The following is a 13,354-nucleotide window of genomic DNA, read 5'->3' on the forward strand; positions in this document are numbered from 1 at the left end:
TTAGTGTCCTGTATTTGCTTAGGTACCTAACTAAATTATTGGGGCTACGTGAAATTTGAAAAATAAAATAATTTAATAGGAAAATAATAAACTCACATAGAAGTACTAAAAAGTAGAAAATAGGAACTTTTTTAAAAAATAAAACATCTTAACCGACTTTTAAAATGTTCTAAAATGCATAAAGTAATAAGAAGAAGCGCTAAAAGGATAAAAATAATATTCAGTTAGGTTAATAAGGTTTACCCGACAGTGTTAGGGTCGTCAAGTCTAGGAGGCTTGGATGTGCAGGTCATGTAGCTAGAATGGAAGAAAGTAGAAACGCTTTCAAAGTGTTGACTGGAAGCCTAATCAATAAACGACCATTACGAAGACCTAGGCGCAGATGGGAGGTCAATATTAAGATGGATCTCGCAAAGATTGGAATACAAAGTAGAAACTGGATGCAGTTAGTTAAGGATAGAAGTCAGTGGAGAGCTTTTGCGAACGCGGCATTGAACCTCCTGGTTCCATAGGCCATAAAGTTAGTTAGTTAGTTAGTTAATAAGGTACTTACTTATTTAATTTAATATATTATAAAGCGGTTACTTTATGAACCCACTTACAATTTAGATAACTATATTATGTTTATCTACCTATATGATATTCATTGTGTTAAATTACTGTGCTATAATCTATGAAAATTGTTGAAATGTGTGCCAGGTGCCAACGAACTAATGACTGATAGGAATTTATAGTTTCAATGACAATTTAACAAGACAATGTTTGCCCTGGAATAGATTTTGATATTTTAAGTAAATAATAGTAATAATATGTAACCAATATTATGTGAATATAACATATAATATAATATAGATATTTGGGAAGGTAGGTTTATGAAGTCATTGCTTCATAATTAATTTAATTAAATTACTTTAAATTATTTTATTAGGATAGTGAATTTCAGCTTTTTAGTGCATTTTTATTATTTTCTTTATTTTAATGGTCTGACAAATGTCGGCTAATACAAAGGGCGTTAAGTGAGTATGTACGGATAAGTATAATATTTTTATTAGTTGCAATATATTGTTGAAATTTTAGGTGTACATAGTTTGAACCTTTGACACAAGATTCTGTCAACCTCCAGCTGTTTTGACACTTATCAACCTTCTTCCATGGCTCGAATGCACCTTGGTAAATTTCGGGTGGCTGCATTCTACACCATTGTTTCACAAACACACACACACAAAAAAAAAGAGAGCCTTGTACTGTCAAAGGTTTTTCCTCGCAGGTCGGACTTCATTCACAGGAAGAAATCTGAAGGGGTCTAGTCTGCATTAGAGGAAGACTGAGGAATGACTTTCCATCCCATTTTCGGCTCTGTCATCATTGTGTGGACCTTGGTTTTGTCATAATGCAGACTGGTGATCGTGTCTTGCAGTTCTGGTTGGTCTCTTGGATCTTGAGAGCACGTCGTACCTTATCGAGTGACAAACAATAACGCTACTTGTTAATTGTAAAGCCACGTTCCAAGAAGTATACGAAAATGACACCGAACTGATCCCAGAAAAGGAGAAAATAATTTTCCTGCCCGATGTGGAAAGTTTAGGTCTTTTAAACCAACGTTGGATACTGACACGGTCCAATCTGTGATACCCATGAACCGTAAGCAACTTCATATGAATTAATATTGCTGATTCATTACCAGTTTTGAACAAGAACTCCATTACTTGCAGTTGTCGAGTTTTGATATATATTTCAGTGCCAATTGTGGTTTGCCTGTGAACAGTAGGAAACAACAATTATTGCAGTTTTAAAGGATGAAAGTATCTTCACCTAAAATTTCGTCATTATGAGTATTGTAAAACATAATAATACCAGTATTATACCTATATGTCCACAACTTATTATACTTCTTTTTATGTATTGTTAAAATTATTTTGTTCCCTTACGGCACCATAACTTGATATTTTATTGGTGGTGGGGGGCAAGCACTAATATGTGTACCCCCTAGAAAAAGTTGTTTTGGACAATCTCGCAAAATTCGAAAATAGGCCCGTACTTTCCATCTTTCTCTTACTATTTGTGGGCCCTCCCGCACGACCCTCGGCCCGTTCCATAGATGACAAATTAATTAGGGGACAATATTGACAAATCTCAAAGCCATGCTAATACATATTATTTCTAGGGCACGTAACAGTAGACATATTTACTGAAATTGGCTCAGGAATAATTTTTGTTTTATTTACCTTTTGTGTGCTGTGTTGTTTATGTAATGTAGTGAACCTGTTTGATGCTTCATTTATAATTTCATGTTCATATCGTATATGGAATAAGAAAATTTTGTCTTTATGTGGGCCCCCTTCGAACAGTGGGGAGATTCCCTGGGGGATTGTTGCCCCACCTGCTTCCCACACAAGTTACAGCCCTGTTCCCTTAATCACTAAGAAAATAGAGAAGACATTTGTCATTTGAATATAATAGTTTACAATTATTTTGACACAAAATACAGCACTCGAACACAGTAGATGAAATTTTATAGCAGAAAGGGAAATAGACTACATGTGTGCTCGAAGACTACGTATGTGTTCCACAGGCTACAAATATTCTGCAAAAATGTGTGCCTTTTTGTTTCTTTATGTGTTGAAACTAAAATAAAATTCGTGTAAATTAAAGTTCTTTCTAAAGTGCGATAATGATAATACAATTTTACTGTAACTAGTTCAAATGAACATTATCAAAAATTACTGCAAAAAACTTTTCCTCATATACCACTAATACGTTGTAACCCAGTACAAAGTCATAGCAACTTTACAATCTTATCGTACATTATATAAAAGATCTAAAAATATGTCAATGACTTTATAGTAACTTACTTGTGGTGTAAATACATTTATTGACAAGCAATCTTCGGGATCGCCTCTTTGAAATTCTTCAAACAAAGTAAAGTTAGGCGACCGTTTGTTCATTGGTAGCTGTGGACATTTACGACCCTGGCGAGTAGCATCGAATTCTCCTTCCCACGGATCAACACTTTCTGGAGGCTTTTGAATAAAAAAGAAATATTAAAGAATATTAACAGCACATTAAACTAAAAATCCCAATCACATTCAATATATTTATGTTCTTTATTGAAGTAACAACTTATATTGTGTTTGAAATACTCAGTCAGATATTAACTTCTAAGGCATATATAGCTATATATCTCAGTATATATATATATATATATATATATATATATATATATATATATATATATATATATATATATATATATATATATATATAGTTACCTGGGGAAATAATGTAGAATTTGGCCTTTCTTCTCCGTTATAACCACGTTTTTCGAAGAATTAACTAATTATAGTGGTTTAAATTATGGATATCACACCTCCAACTTAAATTAAGCTTTACGTTGCCCATATTCTGAATAAAGAAAAGTAAGTTTTAATGCTGTATTAATTGCATTCATTTCCCACCTTATTAAGAGAAGATTTTTTTGAAAACTTTTAACATATTTCTTTATTTTTAGATAAGAACTGAAACACTGATTTTCCCACCTCCAGTAAACAAATACACTGTGAATGGTCTTTTAAAAATCAATAATTTTCATGCTATAGATACTGATCTATTCCTCACCTTAGGAATACAATTTTAGTGAAAGATGAAACATTTATTCAGTTTTATATATATATATATATATTACATAACGTTTAAGTGCCTACTTTCATGATCTAATTTTAGAGGTTCCTAAGATACACCGTTACTATCATAATAATTGAAATCACATTGAGACCCCTTAAGATACTTATGAGCTCATTCGTGGCTAATTTGTTAGCGTACGTGCTTTTGGCGTGGGAGACCCGGGATCGATTCCCAAAGGGAACCCATGTGGTTCGGATTCGTCATGGAATGCGTTTGGACGTTAATAAGTAAGTCCCGTCTCATATAGCCTCGCTGCTGCAGGGAACGTTAAACACAAAATCAATTCAACTTAAGATACATATGTATTTCTGAAAATTATTTCTTATTCATTGTTTCTGTGACAAAATAATTTCCTGTTCAAATTTTACTTTTCTTCCTATAGTAGTATGCCTGGACAATGATGTGTGAGACACTTCTACCCCTTTTATAAAATAGTATACTTAGATAATAAGAAAAATAAATGTTTTAGTGATTATTCTTTTAATGAAGTACTAATTTCTCAAGTTCACTTCACATGTGACATCGAGCTCAAATATTAATTTCAGACGTCGAGTCGCAAATAAATAAGCACATCTCTCCTTACATTATATGTGACCAGTTTGAATTATCGAATAGATTCTCGGTTTTAGGAAATTTGGAGCGCTCTAATGTTGGGACACTTGGGTTGAAATTAGAGAAAGCGTTAAAATCTTAGGAAGAGTAAAATTTGGACAAGCGGAAATATATAGGGAAAAAAGCATGCTTCGACAAGGAATGCACTGAACTAGCAGACAAGAAGAAACAGGCATAACTGCCATGGCTACAAACCCCGAAATAACTACATGAAATTTCATTGACATTAGGTGGGAAACTTCCAAAACTTTTAGTATAAAGAAATGAGATTTTTTAAACCTAACTTTAATGAGCTTGAATGTGATAGTAAAAACAAAAACGTTAAGGAAATATATAAGAACATCAATAAATATACGAAAGGCAAGATTAAGAAAATTGGCGGAACAATTCTCAATGATAAAGATAGTACATTGAATAGATTTAAAGATTTCTTTAACGATTTACTTAACTCCCTGACGGAAACTAATATTCGTGAAGGAAACATAGTACACGCAGCTGAACCGTATAGGTATTCCAAAGTAACAGACAATTGCTATAAATGAATTAAAGGAATACAAATCTTTAAATGTAGATACTCTAAAAACGATATTGTTACATTCAACCATTTTTTTTTTTTTTTTGTTAAGGAGGAAGAGACATTATAATTTCCCTTAGAGAATTCGGGTCTATGAGTAATAGATTTCGTCCTCCTGCCTCTCAGAGGGTTACGCCCTCTCTTTGGCATGCGATTCTTATATACAAAATATGCTCAGGAAAAGCTAGGGGATGGGCTAAGGGATATTCTTTATTATCAGCTGAAGTGGAACATCTATTAAGAGGGTTGTGAACTCATCATCGTTTAATTTCTTATCATCATTTTACATTTATTTTTATTTATGCTAATAAACATAATATATAGAACTAGAATAACTGTAACAGTGCATAATGATAAAGTGCAAAAAACATACATATAGTGCAAGAGAATCAAAGATAAGATATCAAAGTGCAATATGTGGCCAGAAAAATTGTAAAGTAATGAAGATGTGAAATGAGATGAAGTGCTAGAACGTCAGAAACATAAATGTGTTAATTAGACAGATGCAGGGTTATATCTTCTGTCCCGGGGCGACTCGGGACTGATGAACACAGGGGGAAGCCCTTGTTAATGGTGAGGATATCTGTGCAATAATGGAAAAAGATGAGGAATGTGATCATCAATGAAATAAATGTCGTAGATTTCTCGTTCGTCCGGTGTCAGGTGCGTGTTGTTGATATACAGAGATATAAATATATTTAATGGTGATAGTTTGTACCGAAAGGTGGAGTCGGTGAGAGCGTCGGAGTGAAGGATGTCTAAAAAGAGCGGATGACCTGTGTGTATGCGTGAGCTGACGTATCTAATACGTAATTCTGCAAGATGTTCCGTAATTTTCGGAAAGGAGATGTATTCATAGGTGAGCCATGTGGGATATGGTAGTTTAAGGCGATAGGCTAGACGAATCACGTGTCTCTCCAGTATGCAGAGCTTTTCGTAAAATGAAGCAGAAGCATTGCACCAGGCCGTATGTCCATAAGTGAGGACGGGGCGGAGAAACGCCTTATAGGTGTGAAGCAAGACATCCGCTTTGAGGCCCCAAGTTGTTCCAGTGAGTCGGCGTAAGAGATTCAATCTATTTCTAGCCTTATCTGTTAGCCTCTTCAAGTGGGCGTTCCAGGTGAGCTTGGAATCAAAGACCACGCCTAAGTAGGTGACAGTCGATGTTGGATGTATAAGATATCCATCTACGGTGACTCGGAAAAGAGTTGGGTTCCTGTGAATTCTGGAACGTCTTTTAGGTGGCAAGAACACTATTGCTTGTGTTTTTTCTTCGTTGATAGTTAGATGCCACTTCTTACACCAGGTGATGAAATTATTAAGTGTAGTTTGAAGAGCAGTATTAAGTTGATGTACAGTTTTGCCAAGAGCGAGGAAAGCCGTATCGTCTGCATATTGAAAAGTAAATACATTATTCGGAGTTGGAGGTATGTCGGAAGAATAAAGAATATAAAGTAAGGGGCTAAGAGCTGATCCCTGAGGAACACCAGTAAACGGAAATATAGGCCAAGAGAGCACATTACCAACAGTGACGTAAGCAATACGATGTGTAAGAAAAGAATGAATGAGCCTCAAATAGCACATGGGAAGGTTGAGTGACTGAAGTTTTTGAATTAGTCCGTAATGCCAAACCTTATCAAAAGCCTTTTCTAAATCCATGAGTATAAGACATGATGGGAATGCTTTGTTATACTGGTTTGTGATTATAGTGCTAAGGCGAAGCAATTGGTCATTAATTGAGAAACGTGGTCTGAAGCCTGCTTGATGAATAGGTAGTATGTTGCGTGCTTCCAGATATGAATGAAGCCGGCACACGAGAATTTTTTCTAGTAGCTTACTGAACACTGAAGTAAGTTGTATTGGTCTATATGAGCTGACAGAATGTATAGGCTTATTTGGTTTGTGAAACATGCAGACTTTCGATACTTTCCATTCCAGTGGATAGTAACCAGTTTGTAGGATGAAATTGAAGATTGCAACAAGGAGGACCAGTAGTGATTTTGGAGCTTCTTGGATATGACGGTAAGAGATGTTATCAATTCCTGGTGCTGTATTCTTTTTCCTCTTTAGTACGGTGTGAAGTTCAGCAGTGGTGATAGGTACTGTAAGAGGATGTTCCGGATCCATGACATGCTCTGTGGAGGGCTGCAGAGCAGGGATGCTAGATATGTTTATCCGTTCTGAACGTGTGGAAGCGGCAGAGGGAGTAAATACTGACTGTAACTGAGTAGCAAAGGCGTTTGCTTTATCTTGATCCGAAAACAGAGGTATGCCATAGTCTACGAGAGGATAGGTAGTTTTGGTGTTCTTTCCAGCAAGTTGATTGAAACGCTTCCAATATCGAGAAGGATGTGCATCCTCAGATAAGTTAGTACAGGTTTTAATCCAATTCCTGCGTTTATATGCATCCAGATAGTTCTTAACTGTGCGTTGCCATTGACGGTGGTGCTGAAGAGATTCACGGTTTCCTGTTCGATAGTAATCACGAAGATGTTGTCGCGCCTTCTGTGCAAGTGCGAGGTAGCTTGGAGGCAATTTCGGTTTATAAGGATGAACTTGTTCTATTGGAATGTGATGTTGAGAGCTATGTTGTATTGCAGTAGTTATAGAATTGAGACAAGAAGCGAGGTCGATATCATTGGTAGGTGGTGTTACACTGTGAAGAGTATCCTCAATTTCTTGTCGGAATTCAGGCCAATGAGCCTTATCGTATCTCAAGACGGAGCGAGGCGCAATAACAGGACGAGCTGGAAGTCCATGTGTTAACGTTAGTTTAACTGGATGATGGTCACTACCAATAGAATCAAGCACCTCAAGCTGGCACTTATTTATTAGATTCAGAGATGTAATGACAACATCTGGTGTAGTTTGGCTTATAGGCCTGGTGTGCTTAGGAAGAACATGAATATAAAGATGATGATCGGTTATATACTGTTGAAATTCATCTTTTTCTCGAGCACTCCGACTGTGGATATTTATATCTGCCATGATAATGATATTGGAAAAGGCATTCGCTATGTATCTGAAATAGTCTAACGGTAAAGGTTGGCGTGGTCTAATATAGATTGTGCTGAAATTTATGGTTATTGATGGGAAGTATATGGAACAAAGTAGATATTCCGGGATATTATCGAAATCTTGTGGGGTATATGTTCTAATGGGATATTTTGGAGAATATCCTATTGCGACTCCACCTTGGGCACGAGCCATGTGGTCGTGATAATCATGACGTAGTAGTAGATACCCAGGAATGCGAGCTAATATATTTGGTTTCAACGCAGTTTCATTGAGTGCAAATACATTGATATGTTCCTCGAGTAACAGAGTTTCTAATAAACGTCTATGTTGAAAAAATGATCGAATATTAACAAAGAGAAAACTAATCTCCATAATGAAAAGTATATATATGAATTTAGACTGCAGTTTCCAGAGATCCAACATGGAAATGAACATAATTGTTGGAGTAGGTGGCATGAAGATTTATGTGAAAAATTGACTTTGCGGCAGAAATGATATGTTGCGTAATATGGGCTCTCTGGAAAGGAAAAATGTTTTGAAGAACTAAACTGGTGAAGCGGAGAAAATCTTCTACTGTGAGTGGAGGTAATATGGATTGATTGGGTTGAACTGTAGTGTCTGTTGTTTTTAATGGCACAGTTAATTCTGGACGTTCAGGTGCTGGTGCTGGTTTAGCTTTGCAACGGTAGCTGTACGTAGGATGAAGTCCACTACCACATGTGTTGCATTTAGGTGGCCCTTTGAGATTAGGACAAGTTTTGGTGTCATGGAGCCCCGAACAATAGCCACATTTCGGTTGATTAGGACAGTTGGCTGTATTGTGGTCATTGTATATCTGACACTTTTCACAGCGAATCGGTAATGGTCCGTTAGTCTTAGACGGTTCAACCCGATGTAGTCGCTTATATATCGGTGCACCAAAACGAAGAAGGTAATCAATTGTGTCTTGACGCTGTGACAGAACACGGACTAGATAAGTCGGCCCATTATAATTTCTAATGCGAATGCATTTGTCAACTGTAATGCCTTCTTGTTTAAGTTCCTCCTGAATTTCTGCATCTGTTAAATCGGGTGAAACACCTTTGATCACAACTGACAGAAAAGGTGGTTTTCTAGGAGGCGGAGGCTGCTTCTGTCGTTTATCCGTTAGTTTCGACAGTTTAGCATTCTTACCAAAGATTTCATAAGATGCTTTATTCCTTATAGTTATTCCAAAATTTGGATTCTTCGATTTAAGAATATAGCCATTTTTGGTCTTAACTATTTGAGCTAAGGTGTCCCGTACTCGAGGAACGTACTTCATTATTTGAAGAAAGATCATTTTTGGATTAGTGTATTTGACGTCGTAGTCAGTAAGAAGGAAGTGATGAAGTTCGATATTAGCTTGTGTTGAAACGAGATTTGAAGACACCGCAGTAGGATTATGCTGTGGATCGACCTCGATATCCATTGAAGCCAGAGGTGAACGGGACCGTATACGTTTCGCAGATTGTGTAGACTCGTTAGATGGGTGCCGATCTTTAGATGTGTTTGGCAAAGGCTCGTTTCCCCACGAGAAATGCCGGGTGCGAGTGGATGGTCCTCGGTATGCCGGTTGTGATAGTGAAGTGCTTGGATTAGCATGAAGCGTTTGTGGTAAGCCAGAGTGTCGACCGAGATTCGATTGTCCAAGTGAATTGCCAGAGTCCGCCATAGTGATGATGGAGAATCCTAGGGCCGAAGCCCAAATGAAAATGAAAATGAAAGAAAAGATTATGAATGGGATTCAAAAAGCAAGTTTGCCCTCCGAAAGTGGAAACTTCCGTCAACCCTCTAAGTGTTGTACGTGTGCTGTGCTCACAAATGCGTTTGCTACACTTGGTCCTGGCTAGCACATTAACATACACAAGAGAGGTTAGGCTCCTTGGATCAGTATGATTCAACGCACGGTCACGGTCACGGTCACGGTAATTTTCAAGTTTTGAGTAGAGTATCGGGCCGAAGCCCCTGACTCCATGAGTTAGATGGTATAAAAGATATATGCAACATGTGCAGGTGGTTTGTTGTGTAGTACTATTGTTTTGTTAGGCGTGGTAGACTACATCGGCAACTGTCGCAGAGTAGCAGATGATGATATCAGTGCGATCGCTGGAAAGATTAAATGCGTGGCGTGCGATAGACATTTCGTAGAGCGAATTCGGTGCCGATGTTAGCTATTGCTGGATTAATGTGTCTGGGTAAAGTACGCCAGAACTTACTATGAAGATGTCTCAGTAGTTCTCTAACAGTAGGAAGTTCCAAATCTTCCAGAATTTGTCTGTTTCGGGTATATCTGTCGTGACCAGTGATTATACGACCAGTTCTAGTTTGCACACTTTCAAGTGTTCGAAGGAGACTGTATGAAGCGTGTTGCCACGCAGGGCATGCATATGTGAGGGTGGACAGAACTATCATCTTAAGTATGTGAACGCGGACCTCATGAGAAATGGAACTGCAGCGGAAGATGGGATATAACGCTGAGATTTTTCGTAAAGCTCTTTGCTTGATGTTGCTGATATGTGCGGCGAAAGTTAGCCCACGGTCTAAGGTCACTCCCAGGTATTTGGCGTGGGTGGCGTGAGGAATATGTGCGTTCTCATAGATAAGGTATCGAGGGACGCGGATGCGTCGTCGGCTGTGGATGACAGCACAACTTTTGTCTGTATTTACTTTAATCCTCCAACGTCTTGCCCATTCCTGAAAACTTGTTAGTTGTCTTTGAATATAGATGTAGCATTGTGCAAGAGAGCTACTGGTTGTAAAAAAGGCAGTATCATCGGCATACGTTGCGAGAAAGCAATGTGGTAGGGTCGGAAGATCTGCTGTATACAGAGTATATAAAAGAGGTGAAAGTACAGCGCCCTGTGGAACACCTGCTTTGATAGTCCTAGAGGAGGATTTGACACCGTCAACAGACACATGAAATTCTCTGCCAATCAGGTAAGAACGAAGTAAATGCAGAAGACGATCTGGAAGACCCTGGGTGTATAGTTTATATAATAGCCCTGCTAACCAGACTTTATCAAATGCTTTGGAGACATCCAGATATACTCCAAGGGTGTGTTGTTTTCTGTTGAAAGCCACTGTTAAGTGATCTACTACGCGTACGAGTTGCGTAGTAGTACTATGTTGTGCACGAAACCCAAACTGATGGGATGGTATGAGATCGTTATTGACTACATGCTGTCTTAGCCTCCAGAGTAACACACGCTCAAACAATTTACTTAAGTGTGACAAAAGACTGATTGGCCTATAGTTTTCCGGGAGCAGCGGATTTTTTCCAGGTTTGGGTATGGTAATGATTCGAGCTTCCTTCCAGGTCTTTGGGAAGTAGCATAGTTGAAGGATGGCATTAAATAAATAAGTTAAGAAGACCAGTAATTTCCTTGTTGGGTGTTTCAGTATCTCAGTTCGAATCCCATCAGGCCCAGATGCTGTCCTTGCCGGCAGACGTTTGATATGTCTTTCTATTTCCCGAGGTGTTACTAAAGTGATATCATCTGTGGGGTTTTGTTTACTTATGGCATATAAGGTGGTTCGAATGTGCTGTTGGAAATAAGGATCGAGAATAGCTCTGTTGGGCTGGAACTGCTTTTCCAAAGAGTCGGCGAAAATATCCGCTTGTGACTGAGGGTCTTGAGTCAGTCCTTGAGGTCCGTGAATTACTCTAGCTTTTGAAGCGTTTGTAGTACGTTGGAATGCTTTGGAGTACGTCCAGATTTTGCGATCATTTACTGTAACATTTCGAAAAGTGTCTTCCCAGTATTGTTGGTTGATTCAACCATAATCATGGTTGACTTTATACATTATTGTTAATATAGTGCCAGCAAGAATTATGATTCAGAGTACAATATTATATTGTTAAAAAGCTCTAGCTGAGTTAACAAAAATTATTGTTGTCCAAGACATGTTTATGATATTAACAACTATGCCAATTATTGTACCTGCAACTAAACAGCTGCTACATAGTTGGAAATACCATATAGAATGTTTGTCGAGACCATCACAGGATTTATTATGGCTGTCCTTACAATATAAGACACGTTGCTTTAACCATACTAAAAAAATGTCAAAATGGCTGCTGTAACGTATGCACTTGATATTGTAACAATCTATTTGGTGCTGCGCTTCAATAAGCTTAGGATTCAAGAAGTATCTTTAGGTACAACGGAAGATAAAACATGTTATATTTCTTGTAATCCTGTATGAAAAAATGTTCTGAAATGAACTTTTGGACAACATTCCTATTATGTTATGAAGTGAACTTTTGGACCTTCTCCTAGTATTCAATCCAACTCGCCCTGCTCTTCCTCCTCTCCTTGTCTAAACAGTTTGTGTGAAATAATGTACTCCTTCAATTCAGATGGAAAAAGACAGGAACCATGTTTACAATTTTTATAGCTCTAAAACGACCTTTTTCATTCGCTTGTTCTGAAATGCTCTTGTAGAGCCTTAATTTTAAAAGGTCACAAAATGTTCTCATAGCTTCATAAACGCCTTTATTTGCATTCTTTCCTTCTTCAAAGACTATATATGATATTAAGCTAGGAAGATGCTCCTTGTGAAATCTATGGAAATTGTTAATCACGGCAGTAGGATTTGTGCTTCCCAAAGTCTGTAAGGCAGGCGCAGAGCTCTAAAAACTAGTGACAGACATGAGTATTATTCAGTGATTAATTTCTTTTAGTTCTCCAGTAATTGCAGGGAAATTTTCCAGTGGCGTCATTTGGGCAGGAGAAGAGAGTGTAACTCCCCCTCCCTTGAATGTGATAAACATATTTTTCGATCTAATGTATAATAAAATACTGATATAAAAAGTGAAACTCGTATGTCGGCTGAGAATTTCCCCGAAGAAAATCTAAAAAGACGCTGCTTTTAGAACGCTTAGTTTCAAGAGTCGAAGGTTTGATTCCAAGCCATGTGAGTTCATAGTGGACGCCATTGAAAGAGATATTCAAATATGGAGACAGAACGGGTTGGTTTACATATACCGGTTCAGAATTGGAGACAAAATGATCTGCAGCATCCATATTATGGGAAAATGTGTGATTTTGTGAATTAAAAGCAGGAAATTTCCGAACTGCGAGGATCATATCAGGTGGGTGTCGAATTAAGGTAGGGACTTTTTTTTAGAGCATCAGATGACTGTGAAGGTAGAGAAAGATCTTAAAATCTTAGGAATTAAGAATTTGAAACAAATCTTTGCTTTCGATACGGATTTCAAATCACGAGCTCTTTAACTATCGAAATATGATTTTATCCATTCAGCCATGGATAACTCTACGAAGTCTTTCATACACTTTTCCTTTAGCTAGATTGAGACAATAAAATATGGGGTATTCCAAACGTTGACTCGGTGGGTGCGACAGAACCCCTTGTAACTTAGTTACAGGATGCTTAATGAACCTTCACTCGTTCAGGAACAATTTTTAAGGCAGTAAAATTCGTTAC

General features: G+C 37.7%; 1 protein-coding gene across 1 annotated transcript in view; it reads right to left on the bottom strand.

The window, feature by feature from the left end:
• Positions 1-13,354, bottom strand: part of LOC145691941 (liver carboxylesterase 1F-like) — a 117,469-nt gene that overhangs the window by 81,853 nt on the left and 22,262 nt on the right. The window contains exon 2 of the mRNA XM_081767243.1: positions 2,853-3,020. Within this exon, the coding sequence (XP_081623369.1) occupies positions 2,853-3,020 (168 nt within the window). The remainder of the gene's footprint in view (positions 1-2,852; positions 3,021-13,354) is intronic.

This window comes from Thermobia domestica, chromosome 8, assembly GCF_964235325.1.
Source record: "Thermobia domestica chromosome 8, izTheDome1.hap1.1, whole genome shotgun sequence".
Lineage (NCBI taxonomy): Eukaryota > Metazoa > Arthropoda > Insecta > Zygentoma > Lepismatidae > Thermobia > Thermobia domestica.